This window comes from Solanum verrucosum, unplaced genomic scaffold, assembly GCF_900185275.1.
Source record: "Solanum verrucosum unplaced genomic scaffold, falcon-dt-bn FXZP01000138.1, whole genome shotgun sequence".
NCBI lineage: Eukaryota > Viridiplantae > Streptophyta > Magnoliopsida > Solanales > Solanaceae > Solanum > Solanum verrucosum.
In genome coordinates this window covers 581,579-603,955 of record NW_026020134.1, presented here as the reverse complement: position 1 = coordinate 603,955, position 22,377 = coordinate 581,579, and the positions used below count along the sequence as shown (strand labels likewise).

Below are 22,377 nucleotides of genomic sequence, written 5' to 3'. Positions count from 1 at the left end.
ACCAAAAATCAGTTGATAAACACCCAAAGATGTCGTTACAAAATTTTGAAGCATGGCCTTGAAATTTCCGTTGGTAAATTCACCAACTAATTTTTGGTTAGTATATCGTTAGTACCTTTACAAACGAATTGAAAAGGAGTTGGTAAATTTTTTTCTTCATTATTCGATTCCATTGGTTGGTAATTTACCAATAAATGTTAAATACTTTTTTTTGGTTTCCCATTCGGTGTCCGGTATCCACACCGGAGCCCGACTAAATCCGGATTCACACCGATAAGTCCCACGCTCCCTAACAAAGGCGACTCCGTACTCAAGGGGCATCAAACTTGAGACCTCTTGGTTAAGGATGAAGGAGTACTTACCACTCCACCACAACCCTTGTTGGTAATAAATTTTAAATACATTAGTATGATTATTTGTTTTTCTAATAAATTTACTAATTGACTGTTAGTTTGTTGGTAGTATATCATTCAAGTTCAATGTTAGGTTAGTAATTGATTGACAATATGTTCAAAATATCATTAACTGAATGATTATTCAATAGTAAAATATTTATTAATTTATTGCATTTAAAAATCTAAGAGCACGAATATAAATCCAAAAATATTAATATCAATTTTATAAATCATATTTGAATGAAACAATGTAAAATCTATGATAACAAGTTAAATTAATCTCAATATGACACATATCATTATATCAAAAATTTTAATTTGAGCACGTTTATAAAAAATATTGACCAACTCTAAATTTTGGCCAAACTTTAAAAGTTAAAACGCCTAACAACACAAACTGAAAATGGAAGCCTCAAAACTTGAACCAACCATCCCATTAGATATAAAAATGACCTTTCAAAGCTAATCGCGTTGATGGAATTCTCATCAGAGCATGTTTACAAAAAATGTTAAGCAAAGTCAAATTTTGGCCAAAAGTTAAAAGTTAAAACCCCTAACGGTACAATCTGAATATGAAAACCTCAAAATCCAAACCAACCATCCTATAAGACAAAAAATGACATTCCAGAGCTAACCGCGCTGACGAAATTCAAATTTGAGCATGTTTCCCAAAAAAATTCACCTAATTCAAATTTTAGCCAAAAGTTAAAAGTTAAAACGCTTAACGACACAAACTGAAAAAAAAAGTCTCAAAATCCGAATGAACCATCCTATGAGACCAAAGCTAAACTTATATGGCTAACCGCGGTGACAAAACTTCAATTCGAGCACGATTACCAAAAATATTGACTAAAGTGAAATTTTGGCCAAAACATAAAAGTTAAAATGCCTAATGACACAAACTAAAAATGGAAGCCTCAAAACCCGAACCCTTTATCTTATTACATCAAAAATAACCTTCAGCATCTAACTGCACTTACGAAATTCTCATTTGAACACGTTTATCAAATATATTGACATAAGTTAATTTTGACCAAAATTTATAAGTTAAAACACCTAACGGCACACACTAAAAATGAAAGCCTCAAAACCCAAACCAACCATCCTATTGGATAAAAAAATTACCTTTGGAGTTAATTACGCTGACAGAATTTTCATCTGAGCACGTTCACAAAAATATTGACCAAAGTCAAATTTTGGCCAAAACAAAAGATTTAAAATACCTAACAGCACAAACAAAAAACGGAAGCCTCAAAACTTGAACCAACCTTCCTGTTAGATAAAAAATGATCTTTCGAAGCTAATGACACTGACAAAGTTCTACTCTGAGCACGTTTACCAAAAATATCGATCAAAGGCAAATTTTGGCTAAAATTTTAAAGTTAAAACGCCTAACGATACAAACTGAATATGAAAGCCTCAACACTAGACGTTGATTTACCACTTCAATTGATAAATTTACCAACTATTCAAATAAAAGTTATAATTAATAATTTATCAATAAATTTTATCACAGTTGGTAATAGTTACTATTCAACTAAACATTCATATGTAATATTACCAACTAATAATTAATATGTTGGTAAATTTTACTGTCACGACCCAAAAATGGACGTGATGGCACTCGCCTTATCCCACCAAGACAAGTCAGCCTAAAACTCAACCATTACAATAAAATGCGGAAATTTTATAATCAACTCAAATATACCCCAAAAATCTGGTTGTCACGTGTACAAGCCTCTAAAGTATTACAATTGATTCAAAAGAAAACACAACTCTAATATGACATTGTTTCTAGAGTAGAACAAGATCATAAACTGGAGTAAGAAGGATCACTGAGAAGACAAACAACTACCTCACAAATCTCCCAGAAGCCTTGGAAAAGAAGAGAATAACAAGTACCACAAAAATCCAGGCTCGTAACCTACAAAAATTTGTAGAAGCAAGGGGTGAGTACCAAACCACACGGTACTCAACAAGTAAACCTCTAAACACGAGCTAAGGGGATAGAATACAAGTACTCCTTACACCCCAACCGAACCTTCACAAATACAATCTGTATAAAACCAGCCCAACCTAACAGTTCACAATTTACAAAGCACATAGCTCAACACAACACTCTAACAATTTCACATCCTCAACAACAACAATAGTTTCATATCCTCAACAACAACATTCTAACAATTGCATATCTTCAACAACAAGCTCAATATTCATCAGTCACAAGTTCCATAGAAAGACACTCACAAGATCAGCAATACACAAGGTCAAGTTCACCAATAATAAAGAAGTGCAATGCAATGTCAAGTATAGTGATGCATGTCTAACCTAATGATACACACCCGCTGTCTCTCAGTCCGGGACCCATGGGGGACATATCTGTCCATGCATCCATCGCGGCGCGCGATACGACCCTCGATAATAGTAACCATCGCGGCGCGCGATACGTCCCTCGAAATATAGTATCCGTCGCGGCGCGCGATACGTCCCTCGAAATGGTACATCCTCTTTATTTTCTTATTCTTTCTCAATACACATAACACTTGTCACAATCATGTCTCAGAACAATGCAAATGACATGTTCACACAAATAATGAAGAGATGCCTATTTTCATAACATTGCACAATTCACAACAACACAATCAGGATACAACATCAACAATGATTCAACAAGACTTTCAAACAATTCTCAACACATCACACAAACAATTGATCACATTGCCTTTTATTATCCCTTTTTCATCATTAGAATTAATCAATGTGGACAAGTCAACCCATCACCAAACCTCATTACCCTAAACACATATTACTAGGAAATACATGCATTCCATACACTTAACAAGGGTTTAGAAATCCACTTGCCTCAAATAGTCGAACAATCACTCCGAGACTTGAGTCTTCCCTTTCGTTGAACTTCCAACTCAAAGCAATCTATTCACATTAATAATCACAATAAGATTTCGAAACTAATCACACTCAAATTACTATAGGTCTAGCCTAGACCCAAAAACTCACTCAATTTATAATCAAGTTCCTAATCTTGGTGCCAATTAACATGTCAACTCTCATGTTTTCCGAATTTCGAGCCTAGGATTAAGTCATAATTTCTCCAAACACTATAACCTTAATAGCTTTCATATAATGTAATACACTTAATATTTAATAAGTATCCCAATATATCATAACTTGAATAATTATGTGATAATAAAATAAGAATTAACAGCTATGAGAACCACTGGTTACGAAACCAGTGATGGAATCGCATAAGCCAAGGAAACCAACTCCTCGCCTGTCACTTCCACACGAGACAGAACTCAATTTCAACTATATGTGACCAATAATCCGTCAAACACTATTTTCTCATTAGCCCTCAATAAATGACCTTGATTTTCCAATTCAAATAATACTTTGCAGTCATTAATGCACTATAAAAGCCTATGTTGTTCACCATTATAATAATAACAATAATATACTCCATTCATACGCACTATTGCATATATTTGGCATGGTTACATATTACCTGGACATGAAGTATTCTCCCGTCGGCAACAGCTTTACGCAGGTAAGTCTGACTCCTTTTCTTTTCTTAAATTATGAACCAAAAATTCTCAACCCTAATAATTTATTTTCCTATATGGGTCAAGTGCTATATGGTATTAACCAAATTATAAACTTAATTCATTTAGCATTAACTAAAATTAGATATTTAATAATTAACCATCAATTAGTTCACTCTAGTTAAATGAATATTCAAAATTTCCAAAAATGACCTTCCGGGTCATTACATTATCCACCACTAAAAACCATGTTCGTCCTCGAACATAAGAAAGAAGAAGGAAGAATCACCGACATTACCAAAAGCTTAAGTTATGACCTACCAGTTGACTGTTCATCTCTTGAAGTGAGTTCCTCTCTAAGACCATTCCATCAAGATCAACAACTAAGAATTGAACTTTCTAATCAAACTTTGGCGAATCTATAAATCAGGAGTAATTACCAAGCCACAGACTAACCCATGAATCCAATCTGAACCGAAACCCATTGGACTTTAACATAATCATCGTGAGGAATATTTTTTCACATGACCAAGATAGCCTTCTGAATCAATATTGACTACAACTAGAAATGAGCCCGAATCAACCACCAGACGCTCAAAATGCACAAACCATCACAGATCTTTTCAAGATACCATTCACAAAAGAATCTTTCCATGAGCTTAAACTATAAAAATTGATCTTTAGACATAGGGTACCCATCAAGAGAGGATCACACTTATCTAACACAAAGAAGGAAATGATCAAGTAAACACCCAACAAGCGATACACTTCAAAATGTAGAACCTCTAACAACACTTTTAGACAATTGTAACTCTTCATAGCTCTTATATAAGTTCTCATAAACAAGGTTATGCGTGTAGAATCACTAGTGTACTTCAACTATCTCAAACAACACCAAATCTATCATAAGTGAAATGACCAAGTTTGTCAAGGATCCTACCCTATCAAGAAGAAATAAGAGGATCGGTGCATCTGATCCACCACTAAGGATTCACCCATAGAAGTAAAAACACATGTGGGCGTAAACAATTAATTATACTCCAAACCATGTCTGAAACGAAGCAAGTAGTCACATAAGAATATACAGAATCAAAGTCGAATAACTCTAGCTACTCCTTCCATAGTGCCCATATCAAACATTTTCATTCATCTAACTCTATCTCTTTGATTTTTAGTCACCCACAATCAACCAATCTGATCCCCATTACAATCTTACACATACTCGATTTATTAAACCTCACATACTTCTCACAGTACTCCATTGAAGTCAACACTCTTAATATCAACAACCATCATAACCACACCATCCATTTACCTTACTCTCAAACCATCACTATTATCAAAGTCTTCTTAGCCAATACTAGCCTCCAAAAATTTTGAACTATGACTCTCTCTCTCTCTTTCTATTTAAGCATCACATGATATATAAGGGTCTCATCCAAGGGTGATAACACAAATTTCAAATCTGATAGTGCTTTCTCATCGAGATGAAGCTATTGAATCATGTCCAATGTCAACTCCACACAATCTTTCTCATACCAACTTTTCAACTATTATTCAAACCATCATATACCTCATACCAATACTTAAGGAATTCTTGGTCACCCCAATAATTCTATATAGTTATGAGCACACAATATTTATTTACCATCAAGTGTCTATGTAACGTATCATAACAATCAATGTAGTTTCATCAACAAAGTAGTTTTAATCCTCTCGAAATCCTCAATAACCAAGTAGAAATGTAGGTTCATATCATAGTGCATTCATAATTCATCTACCATAATTTGAACAATCTAGCTCGACATAACCACATAGAATCTTTCACACATCATTACTAGTAACCCAAACCAAAACTCAATATTTATAAAAAAAATCTATGATAAAATCCTAGTAAGTCTATACTGAATCAATTCACATCCATAGTCATATATAAAAATCAAAGGCAATAAACAATACAACCTTCAACTACAATCCAAGGTTTATACGAGAGGTCTTATTCCTCCACTTTTCTTAAATTCTTCTCGTGATACAAAATTCTAAATATCTTGAACTCTTCAATACACCAAACTTTTGTTCCCTTTGCTGATTCGCTTACCAATCTTATTCTTTGGCCAACAACCCACGACATTTTTACCTTATCCTCTAAACCATAACATTATGTGAAACCCCCCTTAGGTATAACAATCAAAATTAACCAAATTTACTACTCAAATTTTAAGTCCTTCCAAATGTTTCATACTCAATGCGATCAATCATTTCTTACCTTCCCAATCCATACATAAACAAAACACACTACCACAAACCTAAACTTATAATGAAAACTTGAATTTTGAATCTAACTATGTAACCCAACCCCTTTATCTATCAACATTAGCTCATACCTTGAAGATTTTTTTTGTGAATTCACGTATATTAGCTTATCATTGATCGTCTCTCCATCGACCTTATCATATCCTTTGCTAAAAATCCTACCATACTCATTATCAAACTCAAAACCACAAAAGAACTAATCATCATACTCAAGTTGAACGACTGTGCACTCATTTATCAAGTTTTATCCAATAGTTTTTAACTAATCTGATGATCCTGTGACACTATATATTACCATAACCAGAGCAAAACGGGTGAAATCACGTATCTCTGAACCCAATTCTCAACCCCTTTAAAGATACATCATTGGCCATTATAATTAGAGTAAATATCATTGCTCTCTCCTCTTATAACTTTATGCAACAACGTTACTCACCAAATAGTAGCAAACCACAACCTTAGGTACTCATTAGTCTTCCTTACAATACAAAAAAAAAATCGTTTAACCAACAGTCCTTATTATATAGTTGCATCTCAATCACAATCCATCACGAACTCTTATTACCATCATCCTTAGTTAGCTCCTGTCATCACCACGAAGTCAACCTTTTCATTAATATGACACCTTAAACCCAGTTATACCTATCAAATTCAAAGGACTAACTCACTTTTATATGCACTTTTTACTAAAATTTCCAATTACCTTCACACAAGTATACTCTTTGAGACTATCTTTACTCATAAGCTTGTCATCTTAATGTCGATCCACTTTCAAGGAGCTTACGGTGAAATCAACACTCATCTAAAATCCTCAAGATACATTTCACAACCTAAACACATCAATATCATACCAAAGATCCACCACTAAAAGCTTTCTTATAAATAATGCTTAACCCAAGCGTCCATAGTAACGAACTAGTTAGTTTCTCAAATATGAATGCAACATCAAATCTTATTATATGAGCATGTGATACAATTGATAACTCATTAAGTTGTTAGTATTCACATTTACAATCGACATATCCGTTTCCATATACCACTAGCAGCACATCGTGAAAGTCTGTTAAATCCACCACTAGAATACAACATACCCCTCGAGAAGATTGTACTCAAATAGCTTACATATTTCTGCCCATAAAGTAACTACAATACACTATTAAATTCATTCGGTCTCTCATCCAAAGCGATTCATTCGCAGATCGGGTCAATAGTAAGAGTAACACACTCTATAATTCTTACCAAGTAAGGATTGATACCATTATAGTAGTCGTATCATGACCTTCTTTGATATACACTCAATATATGAAGTCATAGTAAAGGTTCTGACCTCAACTAATGCAACATTAGTTTTCATTAATTGCTAAGCAACCCATACATGTTATCACAACTTTACTAATTATAGTTTCCAAAGTTACATGTTCATTACCTATCCATCCTTTTAATCATTCCACTTCCATTATCAAACTAATCAAGATATTGCCTATACCACACAAGTATTATTCCCTTTATTAGGGGTAACCAACCAAAATTAAACACATTCATAAAATTCCTCAAACTATTGTTCAACCTCATCATTCGAATATCCTCAAACTGTTTCATCAAGTCATCACCTAACTCAATCTATTCGAATCGTTGAACATTTTAAATCTGACAACATATCATTTCTACAAGTCTATCACTTCCACATTTGTAACAAATCTAACATCCAAGACAAATACAACACACCAAATACTCACATGAGGAACTACGCACGAGTCATCATATAAATGAGAGTGAATGGAGTGAAGCGATGATAATCAAAATCGAACCAAGTACGCACGATAGAGATCCAAGAAGTGAAGATTTTTACTAAAAGTCACTATAGTCTCTCGAAGATAAGTACATACGTCTCCGTACCAATCCTCGAGACTCTACTTAGACTCGACTTGTACACACGTGAGACCTATAAACCTGGGGCTCTGATACCATTTTGTCACGACCCAAAAATGGACGTGATGGCACTCGCCTTATCCCACCAAGACAAGTCAGCCTAAAACTCAACCATTACAATAAAATGCGGAAATTTTATAATCAACTCAAATATACCCCAAAAATCTGGTTGTCACGTGTACAAGCCTCTAAAGTATTACAATTGATTCAAAAGAAAACACAACTCTAATATGACATTGTTTCTAGAGTAGAACAAGATCATAAACTGGAGTAAGAAGGATCACTGAGAAGACAAACAACTACCTCACAAATCTCCCAGAAGCCTTGGAAAAGAAGAGAATAACAAGTACCACAAAAATCCAGGCTCGTAACCTACAAAAATTTGTAGAAGCAAGGGGTGAGTACCAAACCACACGGTACTCAACAAGTAAACCTCTAAACACGAGCTAAGGGGATAGAATACAAGTACTCCTTACACCCCAACCGAACCTTCACAACTACAATCTGTATAAAACCAGCCCAACCTAACAGTTCACAATTTACAAAGCACATAGCTCAACACAACACTCTAACAATTTCACATCCTCAACAACAACAATAGTTTCATATCCTCAACAACAACATTCTAACAATTGCATATCTTCAACAACAAGCTCAATATTCATCAGTCACAAGTTCCATAGAAAGACACTCACAAGATCAGCAATACACAAGGTCAAGTTCACCAATAATAAAGAAGTGCAATGCAATGTCAAGTATAGTGATGCATGTCTAACCTAATGATACACACCCGCTGTCTCTCAGTCCGGGACCCATGGGGGACATATCTGTCCATGCATCCATCGCGGCGCGCGATACGACCCTCGATAATAGTAACCATCGCGGCGCGCGATACGTCCCTCGAAATATAGTATCCGTCGCGGCGCGCGATACGTCCCTCGAAATGGTACATCCTCTTTATTTTCTTATTCTTTCTCAATACACATAACACTTGTCACAATCATGTCTCAGAACAATGCAAATGACATGTTCACACAAATAATGAAGAGATGCCTATTTTCATAACATTGCACAATTCACAACAACACAATCAGGATACAACATCAACAATGATTCAACAAGACTTTCAAACAATTCTCAACACATCACACAAACAATTGATCACATTGCCTTTTATTATCCCTTTTTCATCATTAGAATTAATCAATGTGGACAAGTCAACCCATCACCAAACCTCATTACCCTAAACACATATTACTAGGAAATACATGCATTCCATACACTTAACAAGGGTTTAGAAATCCACTTGCCTCAAATAGTCGAACAATCACTCCGAGACTTGAGTCTTCCCTTTCGTTGAACTTCCAACTCAAAGCAATCTATTCACATTAATAATCACAATAAGATTTCGAAACTAATCACACTCAAATTACTATAGGTCTAGCCTAGACCCAAAAACTCACTCAATTTATAATCAAGTTCCTAATCTTGGTGCCAATTAACATGTCAACTCTCATGTTTTCCGAATTTCGAGCCTAGGATTAAGTCATAATTTCTCCAAACATTATAACCTTAATAGCTTTCATATAATGTAATACACTTAATATTTAATAAGTATCCCAATATATCATAACTTGAATAATTATGTGATAATAAAATAAGAATTAACAGATATGAGAACCACTGGTTACGAAACCAGTGATGGAATCACATAAGCCAAGGAAACCAACTCCTCGCCTGTCACTTCCACATGAGACAGAACTCAATTTCAACTATATGTGACCAATAATCCGTCAAACACTATTTTCTCATTAGCCCTCAATAAATGACCTTGATTTTCCAATTCAAATCATACTTTGCAGTCATTAATGCACTATAAAAGCCTATGTTGTTCACCATTATAATAATAACAATAATATACTCCATTCATACGCACTATTGCATATATTTGGCATGGTTACATATTACCTAGACATGAAGTATTCTCCCGTCGGCAACAGCTTTACGCAGGTAAGTCTGACTCCTTTTCTTTTCTTAAATTATGAACCAAAAATTCTCAACCCTAATAATTTATTTTCCTATATGGGTCAAGTGCTATATGGTGTTAACCAAATTATAAACTTAACCCATTTAGCATTAACTAAAATTAGATATTTAATAATTAACCATCAATTAGTTCACTCTAGTTAAATGAATATTCAAAATTTCCAAAAATGACCTTCCGGGTCATTACATTTACCAATAGATTAATGATCGGTTGGTATATTACCAACTATTTTAATGATGTTAGTAATTTACTAACTACAATCTTTATTCGTCGTCAAAATTTTCAACTAATTGGATATTGGTTGGCAAGTTTACCAACAAATTACATTTCGTTACTAATTTACCAACACATTTATATTTGGTTGGTAAATTTAGCAACACAATCTTGCCGTTGGTAAATGTTTGGTTAGTAATTCATTGGTAATATGTTAATAAATTATATAAACAATTTTTTGTCATATTTACCAACCAATATATACTTTGTTGGTAATATTACCAACAAAAGGTGTGCGTTAGTAATATTTCAGTTGGTAATCCATTAATAGAATGTTGCTAAATTTGGCGCCATTTTTTCCCGCCGTATTTACCAACTAAAATACTTAGTTAGTAAGATTTTGGTTGGTAATCTGTTAGAATTTCATTGTTAAGTTTTAAAATATAATTCAGTTAGAAATATGTTGGTAATTTGTTAGTAGACTACTAACCAACTTAAGTTGTTAGTAAAATCTGTTGGCAATTTGGGGTTTTTTTTAGTGTCGCTGGATATAAATATTGAAGAAGATGGAGTATATATATGGTAAAAATGGTTTTCTAATTTCTAAAAATAATGTTTTTATTTTTTAAGATCAGTAGATCACGATATATTAAATTTCAACCCATTTTTTTAAAAAAAAGTAAAGCACATAGCTTTGCATTGACTAAAAATCTAAAATTTACTAATGCACCATTTTCTAAGTTGTGTGCCTTAAAAGGATTATAGCTTTAAACCTCTTGATTTTAGCTTGACTCTTTTAAAGAAAACTATTATGGTGAGGAAACCTAATTCAAAATGTATTTTATTACATATAAAAATAAGATGCCAAGAGCTCCTGTTGAGAAAATGTTTGTGTTTGGTTTTCTACAAGTTATCAAAATGTAGAAGAAGTCTTTTTTAAATAATATCATGTAAGTTCAAGCTTAGATTATAAGAATCTTAGTAATATCTAATTTCTGCCAGCAAAGCGTTCACAATGGCTGAGAATCTTAAAATAATATTAAAAGGTAAGAAGTATACTCTTATTTAAGTTAATTATTGCAATCTCCATCTACTTTTACTCGTTTACTATATTAAAAATATATTTTTCAAGATCTAAGATTAGATATCAATTTTAAGAAATATTTAAAATTTAAATTGAACGAGTAAAAATAAACCTATGAAGTATTTGGAACCGAGTGTACATTTAATTAATCTAATACAAGCCTAGGGGCCAGAGATACCTGGTTCAACGAGTATTTAATTTGTTAGAATATTTTATACTAATACAATAGGATAAAAATAATATATATTGTATGTATACAAATTATTAAATTGCCTTAATGTGATAAAACCTTCTAGAATACTATTTGGCAGAATGTTTAGATTTAGGGAATATCTTTACTTTCTTAACTTGTCCCACACTTAAACCGACACTAATTAACATCATTCTATTTTGAGTAAATTTTAGAAATAAGAAACATAATAGATATAATAAGGCTTTATAGATATAGTTTTGATAATTATATTTCATAGTTATAGTTTCATTTGCTATGACGGCCATGATTTGTATGTTTTATGAGGTTTGTATATTTCGTTTGTCCGTTTGTATATTTTGCTCGTGAATATAGGGTAAGTATGTACGAATTCTGTATTTATACATTTAGGAATTTTTCAGAACTCGATTTGTATATTTTGCTTGTCAATATATACAAATAAGATAATTTATTGTGAATTTTTTATAAATCGTATATAAATATCTAGGGTAAACATATAGATATTATAGATTTATGTAATCAGGAACCGAATTATACAAAATTCTAATTTATACTTTTAGGCGAATCACACAAATTAAACAAATAACAAGATTTAAGGAAACAATGACTATGAATCACAATTTTCCAAAGCACTAGCTATAACATTTAATTTCGTTTAAATGTTTGCTATTCTGCACAATTTCCCCTTCTATTTTTGCACTAGAAACTATATCTGATCATGTACTTCTTGATATATATATATATATATGTACAAAGAAGGAATGGTCCGGAAGGTCCCGATATTTATTATGATTTCTCATTCCGATTCTTGTACCTTGTACTTTATGAGGCTTTCATTCCGATTCCTATATGATCTGTTCTAAGTGATTATTTTGAATCTCACAAATTAAGCGAAATAGAACAAGTATAAGGATCTTTCAAATCATTAATATTTTTATCAATAAGGGTTGTGGTGCAATAGTAAATACTCTTTTATGCGAATTTAGATTTAGTCAAACCTCACTATAAATACTACAAGAAATGTCAAGTGAGAAATTATTGGACAACCTAAACAACAAATTAAAATTTGGACAAAAGAAAAAATATAAAAAAATACACCCTTTATTTATTTAATATTATGAGTAGCTACGTACTAATTAATATTCCACAAGCATACTTAAATCGACTCCATTAACTAATAAAGACCTTACACTACCCTTTATTTTTTACCTCCTTAGTTCACATCATCTATATTAATAAAAAAGCTGATGTATACCCTCTATATAATCAACGATTCAACTATAATATTTTCGACATGAAATATAAATATATCGATATCAGAATATTCGAACGGTCCTAACGTGTGATTTCTTGACTGCTCCCTTCTTAGGAATAGTGACAATAAGCACTTCATTATCCATTGTTGATATCACTTTATCAACCCTAGCATCCTCAGGCAAATTAAAAACAGTTGAAAACTTGCCATTCTTTTTCTGAAAATGGTGCCAATTGTCATATTTTTTTTCTACTATTTTTTTCTCCCCACTAATCTTTAAGACTCTATCATCTTCCACTTGTACCTTCACTTCTTCTTTCTTATATCCATGCAAATTAGCTCTAAAAACATATGCTTCTGGGGTTACATTATACTCAAATTGAGCTAAATATGGAGTAACATGTGGGAATGATAGTGATGGTGCTATGAGAGATCGAGGGGTTTCGAGATAAAATTTATGAGAGGGATCGTAAGGATCTTTCTGACCTCGACTTGTTTGGGATTGACGTGTGATTTTTGTTGTTGCTAGTTGATTAAAAAGATTGTGTAGATCCTGATTTGTTGTTGGTGGTGGATAATTATAAAGATCTTGCTCATCACTTCGATTTGTTTTAAATTGACGATGCATTATTATTGTTGTTGGATCGTAAGAATCAGAACGATCATGATTCTTTTGAGATTGAGGCGTAATTATTGTTGCTGGCGGAGAATTTTGTACACGACGTGGATGGTTTTTGCGACCGTTAAATAGAGGTATTAAAGACATTTTTTTTTTTGTGGTATACTCAATTTGTTTTGGAATAAGAAAATATATTAGGAAGAAAATGAAATGTGACACAATGAGTTGCTTGCTGATTTTGAGTGTTATGGCGTGGGGGTATGTATTTATAGGGAGGAGTTTTGACAAATGGAATCTTTTTTGACGTGTATTTGACAAGATATATTAAAAGGATCATATGAATTGACCATGTGTAAAATATTTATTTTCTTCTTAATTTATGTGATACCTTTTGAAATTTTAAGATTCAAATAAATTTTATTTACCTCAAATTTTTTATGTTGTTTAAATATTTTGCATCGTCAAGTAATTTACAATACTAGTTAGTAATACTTTTACATAGTTTACAAATATATAAATTTTATTTTTAAAAAATTAAATATTTTATATCTGAATTTATAATCAAAATTAAATTGTTCGGCTATCAATATTTTGACTATATCTATAAATTGGGACATAGAGAATGCTTAATTAAATTATTTATAATGTAAGTATAGGTAAATCTCTACATAATAAAATAACACATCAAAACTATTACTTTTTTTCGCAAATTTCAAACCTTAATATTTATTTTATTTGGGAAACTTACATAAATCCCGTTAGTTTAGGAGCAAATTACTTAGTTACACAACCTAGTTTGCAATATTACGTATCTTACCAGATTTTGGTGTGTCTTGATACATTCAGATACGCTCAGATAAATGTATCTCAAGATACATGAGGTAAAAAATATAATTTATTCTAGATACATTCTATCCATATATTCACATGTATCTAGGAAACATAACAAATCTCGCCCACGTTACTTGTTTCTCTCCCATCTCGCGCGCTCACCACTCTCCTAATCACACTAGATGCATACATACACATGTATCTAGTGTGATTCACATGTATTTGTGATACATAACGAATCTCGCTTGCCTCCCTCCCCATCTCACTCGTTTCTCTCCCTATTTTAGTGCATCTGATAGTAAAAATACATGTATCTAATTGTATCTCCCTCAACATATGGTAGGAAAGTTTTTATTAGCGATAAGATACGTAATATTTTGATAATATAGATAATAATAGTGTATAGGGTAGTGTAGTATGTCTCATTATGTAGTTTTTCCTTCTTTTTTTTTAAACCTACCTTAACTATTGCTTCCTTTGGATAAAGCACATCTCAATACTAAGTTGGCCATATATTTGTTCCCAATCGACAGTAGGCGTGTGTAGGCCAACTGAGCATCGAGGTGGATTTTAATACAAAGAGAGTAATAATTAAAGTATGAAACTCATAAAAAAGTAATAATACTTTAGGTAGGTAAATAGAACAATTGACGTATGAAACTCGATAAAAATAATAGTTTAAATATAATTTTTACCATTAACTAAACTACATTGATAATGTAAGTATAATTTAGCAGTGTCGTAATCATATAAAAATTAAAATAAATCACAAGGGAGAAATGAAAGAGAACAAATGCTTTGGTACGGTAATACGTGGCATTTAGCCATCATATCTTTATAAAATATTCGCATAATTATTGGAGGTTTCTCACTGATTTTTAATTTATATTCATGAACCACCTTTTATTCTTAGATACAAATTAATGGAAAAAAACGTGAAAAAGGAAACTTATTATAACTTAGCCTTTTGTAGATACCGCACGTATTACCGCGTAACATCACAATCACTTCTCTTTCTTCATCCAATTGAAAATGAAAATGAAAATCATCATGCCTGTTTATATAGCAGTGTTTGATTGACTACAAATTTAAAAAAGAGAGAAAAAAATATTGAAAATTGTGGTTTGAAATAAAACGATCGTTTCTTTTCTGATTATAAACATCTTTGATAGATCTATGCATGTTATATCTGACTACAGAGGTTTTTTTATTAATTTAGCGACAATAAATATGCATATTAATAAAAACTGTCAAAGTTAATTATGGTTGAGTCTAATATTGCTATTATCATTATTTAGATACAAATATTTAACAGTTATCAAGCTTAGGTCAAAAAGTGAGGGTCAACTACGAGAACTGACACGTAGGCATCGGTGTTTCTTTTGTTTGGCACAACTGGGGGAAAACACCGGGCAAACTACCCCCTTTAATTAAAGGGAAAACTACATAAATCCCACTAGTTTAGGTCCTAATTACTAACATTTTCGATAGTTTCAAATATTACTTTATCTATCATATTTTATGCTTAGGATACATGAGTTTGAATCTGCGAGATACATGTATCTACCGAATAGACAATTAATTTTGAAAATTTAAATTAATCAAATCCCTTAATATAAGGCGGAAATCAAGGATGTATCTATGTTTAATTAATTTCATTTTATTAGTATTTGAAATAATAAATTCATTAATATTATTAATAAAGACAAAAATATGATTTGATTAATTTCATTTTATTACTCTTAAAATAGTAAATTCATTAATTTGATGTATCTATTATAAATATATGATGTATACAACAAACCAAATACTTAGATACATAAGTATCATACAAGTACATTCATATGTATCATAGAAATATCTAGTATTAAATTTCATGTATTTGTTATATGTGTCTAGTATTAATTTCATGTATCTATTTATACGATCTAATTTTAATTTCATGTATCTTTTATATATATGTATCTAGTATTAATTTGATGTATCAAGTGTCAATTTCATACATTATATTCAAAACAAGTATCTTGGATACATAGTATGCATATACATATAATTATGTGTTCTAAATATGGAATGTAACTGAAACACACGAATTTATGAACAAATCACTGGTCTTATCATTAAACCAAGAATAAAAGTAAAAAAATTCAAAATTCTTCATTTTTTTTGTAGCATTTGAATTTTTTTCTCATAGATACATATAATCTTAACTCAGATACACGAACTCTTAATTAGAGACATGTACACCTAATGTGTCTCCAACATTGTTGCACTTGATATGTACTTAATGGTGTATTTATTCAGTTAATTAAAGATTAGCGTAGTTCTTTCATCTTGATTACGTTCATAGCTGGTCAAGACATCTCACCGCGGCGATGTTTGCTTCACCTTTTAATTTGTCGATGTTGCTCGCTTTGCCTAGATCTGACAGACCTCCGGCAGAGCCATTGCAAATTTCACTTTTTCGTCCCTCCGACTAATAAAATTTTGAAGAAGAAGGTCCTCAAATCATCAGAGATAAAATTTGAGTCAACTAAAGAGTGAAATTGTTAGAAAAAAATTGTGACTAATTTGGCAGCAAAAAGGCACAAACAAACTACTTGCAAATAACACTAATTGCAATTATATTGTAGCATCCTTTCTACAATAAAATATAATTTTCTAAAGCTATTACATTATTTATTTGCATTGAATCAGGTTGTTTGCGGCAGTTGATACTAAGTAGTCAATTCTAATTTTAAGGGACATGGGTATCAAATTGTTTCTTGAATAATATATATGATTGTTTAATAATAAATCTTCTGATTACAGAAGCGGTTTAGAGTATTAATTTGTAGCGTGTGCAATTCTCAGCTACACACCTCCGTAGGTGGACTGTACAGTTTTCCTTTTACTTTTAAAGGACTATTTTTCCGTTTGAAGATCCGATGTGGGACAATGTAACCGACAGCGCTTCACAAAGGCGATAGAGCATTTATTAGTACACTATCATTTGTGTTGAATGCGATGTAATTATCTATTTTGACTTTGACTATAATCTCAGGATTATAATCCTAGAAGATATGTTACAGTTTCAAGACGTCCATCAAGTGAAAAATGTGAAAGAGTCCATTATTCGAAACTTCATACACTGCTCAAATTTTGAGATACAACACAAAGTACTATAGTTCATTAATAATAGGTAACAACAGCTATATAGTAGAAGAAAAGCTACAAAACTTCTGCGCCTAACATACTCATTCAACACTTAATATCCACAACCTCTAAAGGAACTTTATTTTTCACATTTTACAAGTCGATATACGATGCATGATGAATACGCATACACCATTGTCCATCAACCTTCTCGAAAACATTGGTAGCAAATTGTTTTCCCCAGCTGCTGCCTTTAGTTTTGACCATCTCAATGCATGTAACATACCCGATATCACCTCTAACATGGACTTGAACATCCCTGATCTCGATATCAAGTGGGAAGTCATATTCTGCCCAGACAAACTCCCAGCTTCCCATTACGAGATCATACCCAGTTATGCCGCTAACACCAGGGTGCACGACGCAAACATTCTCACCTTTTGACCAAAGGGTTTGCATTGCAGCTAAGTTTCCATGTCTGAAAGAGTTGTAAAAGCGGGCATTTGCTGCTAGTACAGAGGCCTTACTATCCTCCTGGAGTAGCCGGAGGCTATCCCTAATCTTTGCTGCTCGGGCATAGTTCTCCTCTTTAATAGCAGTCTTTAGATCCTGTGCCAAGCTTTCCTCATTTAGCAAGATGTTTTCACCGCTCAAAGTTCCTTCAGAATCCTCACTCATGACACGGCATGGTCTCAGTGAATGTGAATGAGGGCCTTGCCTAAAAGGTGCTGTTCTGAATAAATACATAATTAGATGATTTTACAGCGTAGGAGATAGGAAATTTGAAGTAACCCAAAAATTGAATGAAAAAAGGAAAGAAAATTGAACAGATGCAATACACTTAGCAGGTACAAGACATGTAACACAGTTTTCAAGGCCTGTCAAAGACACTGGCCATTAAAAATGATAGAAACGTGCATTTGAAATAACTATATAGGGGTGGTAGTACAATAAGAAGAACAGATGTTCAAATACTTAACAACGCCAAAACAGAATGTTTAGCTGACTTATTGCTTTTTCAATAGAATAGGCTGCTTGCTTACATGACAAAGAGTTCCTAATGTCTAGATAGAGGTCGTAACCTCTAAATGCAACAGAGAAAACAGAAGCAAGTGGAAGCTAGACTTTTTCTTCTCATAATTGTCATCTCTCAACTGCATATGAATCTCGAGATAGGTCAAGAAATACAAAGAAGATAGCACAATCTCGAGTAAGTGCTCAGATAAACACCTTGAATTTGATATCAGAGTTTCCCATACTTAAATTGCAAATATTCCTCCACATTATTGTTGTGTTTATATTCATGGAAGATATCTAAAGCATCATTTGAGAAGAGATGAAACTTAACACAGATTATTTCTGGTGAAAACCGTAAGTTACCAAATTCTGTAACTACTCTGCATTCGTAACTTCAAACAGAGTGTTCCTCATATCTGTTAAGTCACAGATTAGAAGTGCAGAAAAGAAGAAACAACATGTATTCATACTACTATCACATGCCCCCTACCAAAACAAAGATAAATTAAGATGATTTATGTTTATATCAAACATTCAAAATCAAAAGTTCTCACATAACCAATTCATTAAAAGAATAGACATATAGTTGCAAAATAATCGTAATATGAATTTCTAAAGTTAAAGAGAGCAACGGAAAGTTATGTGAATTGGAACCCTGTGCAAGAAGGTCAGAATTTCGCAACAGCTATAACAGCAGGCCAACAAATATCTAAGAAGGGTTATAGAAGATATTGCATACTCTTGGGTTGTTTGGATCACATGGCATATAATAACAATATAAGGATTGTTATAGAGTGATGATAATAGAGTGCATATTATGTAGGAGTTACCTACTTTAACAGCATTTTTTTAAATTTTAAATACCTTCATTCATCTTGCTAATACACTTATTTTATTGTTCCCTATTATACACGCATCACATAACACAGAAATTCACACATATCAGTCAAGTGAGTATTACTTAGTACCACCAACCAAATGTTGCATTACTTATGCAAGAATTGTCTTTTCGTATACAACCAACCAAGCATTTCAGTTATTCGGATATTATTTTTCCTAATCCTTCCAACCAAACAATTGTATTATTAATGTGAACTTTTATGTTTGATTATTTTTCCTAATCCCGTCCAACCAAACGACCCCTTAATGCACTCATCACTAAGTTGTAAACAACTTTCCTTTGAGAGATAAAGTCATATTTTATGAATATCTTCAAGCTAAGCAAGGAGAACTTACTGAAAGTTCCACTTCTTGAATCAAAAGCACCATGTCCAGGAAAATATCCAGATCCTATTTTAATTCGGCCAGTTGAAACTGCATTGAATTGCATTTGAAAAGCTGAAGAAAGGCGGTGATCAGTCTGAAGACCATTGATATTGGAATGAGCTGAAGCTATGTATCCTCTGAATTCAATGCGTCCCTAGGATGAAAGTTGAAGACGAAATAAAATTTCATATCAAATTTCCATTGTAAATGATGTTGATCCCATGCTAAATATGGTTGAGGCCTTGCACACTTCGTAATTTTAACGCATCATCTTAGTGTTGTTTCTCCCTATGATGCTCGGACTTTCCAAAAATGTTGCCACACCCGTGTAGGATCCTCCAAAAATACACCATTTTTGGATGATCCAACACATACCCATCGGCATTTTTGAATAGTCCAAGCAACATAGGTTTCTCCATTTATATAATATCAAATTCTGCAAACATTCTGGTACATCAGTAACGGTTTCTCTTAATGGTATAACACCACCATACAACTATTAAATAGCAATGGAAGAAGATTTAGACTACTGAGAATTGCACAATTGTAGACATTTCCTCCATTTTTGGGAATTCCAACTACAATTCCTCATCTATCTATATATAATAGGAGAAGAAAAAACGACACGTGTCAGCACTACAATTTTTCTTGAATTTTAATATCTTTAGTTAATTTAAATAATAAATTCAATTTAAATATCTTAATTATATTTTGTTAATTTAAATAATATATTCAATTTAAAAATATATATATATATATATAAAACAGTTCTTTTTTATATAAAAAAAAAAACAGTTACATAAAATAGTTTAAAGTTACCGTTTATTAACTTTAAAAGCAATATTTATGCAATGTACAAAATTGTAAATAAATATATTATTTTACAAACATAAAATTATTAGAATTTTTATGTTACCATTTCATTCCTTGAATAGTTTAAAACTTTAATTAATTTTTATTATATAAACATGTACTCTTTAAAAAAAATTCAACATATAAAAAACCTAAGTAACCAATTAGAAATTTTGATGCATTTTCTTATAAAATTATTTTTACTAATTAATAATTAAATTTAAATTTGCGGTTAAAAAACTGTTCAATACACACTCCCACTTCTACAAAATCTCTAAATCTATCTAATTATCTATTCGTTTTTTTAAAAAAAATATTTTAAAAATGAAAAATAAAATTTTAACTACAAATAACTGTCCCTAAAATTCCCCACCCACTTGCTTAACTTCCTATTCCCAAAAAAATCAACCGTATCATTCAGTAAACTTAACAATATAATTCAGTCAGTATTTTCTTTAGTTTTTCTGGTGAAAAAAATGTATCTCAATAAAAGAGAGTCAAAGCAATGATGATCCTTATCATTCATTAATGGAAAGGTAAGTATTTGCATAGTTCCTCTATTTTTCTTTTGTTTTATGTTGCTACATTAACAATAACTGCACTTTATTTGGAAAGCTCTAGATCTTAAAGATGATCGGTTGATTTTATTTTTTTAAAAAAATCAAAGAAAGAGGATCGTTTAATGAAGATGAGATCAAGCAATTTTGGTGTTGAATATATGTAGTTGAAGAAGGAGAAATTTATATGCAGATGAGTGATGATCGTATTACAGATTAATAGTTTTTTCTTATTGTCACCAAACTTGAATTCATTTTCTTCATTCTAATTTTATTCATTTTATTTTTAATATGAATTGAAAGTTTGAATTATAAATTGAAAGTTGAGAGTTTGATTCTAATTTATGTGTTGTTTTGAATCTTTGATATTGTTTATAATTGATGAGTATCTAATAACATATAGTTGGACTTCTTAGAATAAAGAAATATCAATCATATTCAAATTACAATAAAGTAGAAAATTATTGAGGAAGAAAATTTGAGGTTGGAGAGGCCAAATTTTATATACTTTTGGCGAAGTTAAGATGAAAGTCAGACATTTGAATATACTTCCGTATGTGTAAAGGTAGTCATTTTCTTAACAGATTTATAATATTTTATTAATATAGAAAAAAAAATTCAAATTTTGTAAATGTATAGGTACTCATTTTCTTTGCTTATCACTCTTCTATATATAATAAAAAAATAATACTGCTTCATTTTCATACAAATCTTTTTAATAATGCCTAAAAGTTATTATTTTTAAAATCTTAATTAGTTATTATAATAAGTATACTTTTATTTTTTACAGTAAAAAGTAAAAAGGAAAGGCATAATATTATTAATTATTAATCATTAAAAGGGAAAGAACGGAAAACTGTAAATAATGGAAACATTTGCCATTCATCCAAATAGTTACATAATTAGATTAATTAATAATTACTTATAATTTAATATTCAAAATTTTTTATTTATAAACAATCAATATTAATAATTGTTTTTATTGACTTCAAATGAAATTTAAGATATGTGGGTTGTGCAACGAGATTTTATTATAAAGGTGTTAAATTTTATTTGTCCATCTTGCAGATTTCCTCAACTAGATATTTAAGTTATA

The 22,377-nt window shown here is 31.6% G+C and overlaps 3 protein-coding genes across 3 annotated transcripts in view; 1 reads left to right on the top strand and 2 right to left on the bottom strand.

Moving 5' to 3' along the window:
* The window catches only part of LOC125827362 (GDP-Man:Man(3)GlcNAc(2)-PP-Dol alpha-1,2-mannosyltransferase), a 267,662-nt gene that overhangs the window by 74,103 nt on the left and 171,182 nt on the right, over positions 1–22,377 (top strand). The window lies entirely within an intron of this gene.
* LOC125827404 (18.1 kDa class I heat shock protein-like) lies at positions 13,052–13,770 on the bottom strand. The gene has a single exon (XM_049506720.1). The coding sequence runs from the start codon at positions 13,768–13,770 to the stop codon at positions 13,066–13,068; it is 705 nt and encodes a 234-aa protein (XP_049362677.1). The 3' UTR covers positions 13,052–13,065.
* On the bottom strand, positions 17,700–20,032 carry LOC125827405 (F-box protein SKIP8-like). The gene is made up of 2 exons (XM_049506721.1): positions 19,843–20,032; positions 17,700–18,317 (listed from the first exon to the last, which is right to left on the bottom strand). Exons 1-2 carry the CDS (start codon positions 19,934–19,936, stop codon positions 17,743–17,745), a joined length of 669 nt encoding a protein of 222 aa, XP_049362678.1. The 5' UTR covers positions 19,937–20,032; the 3' UTR covers positions 17,700–17,742.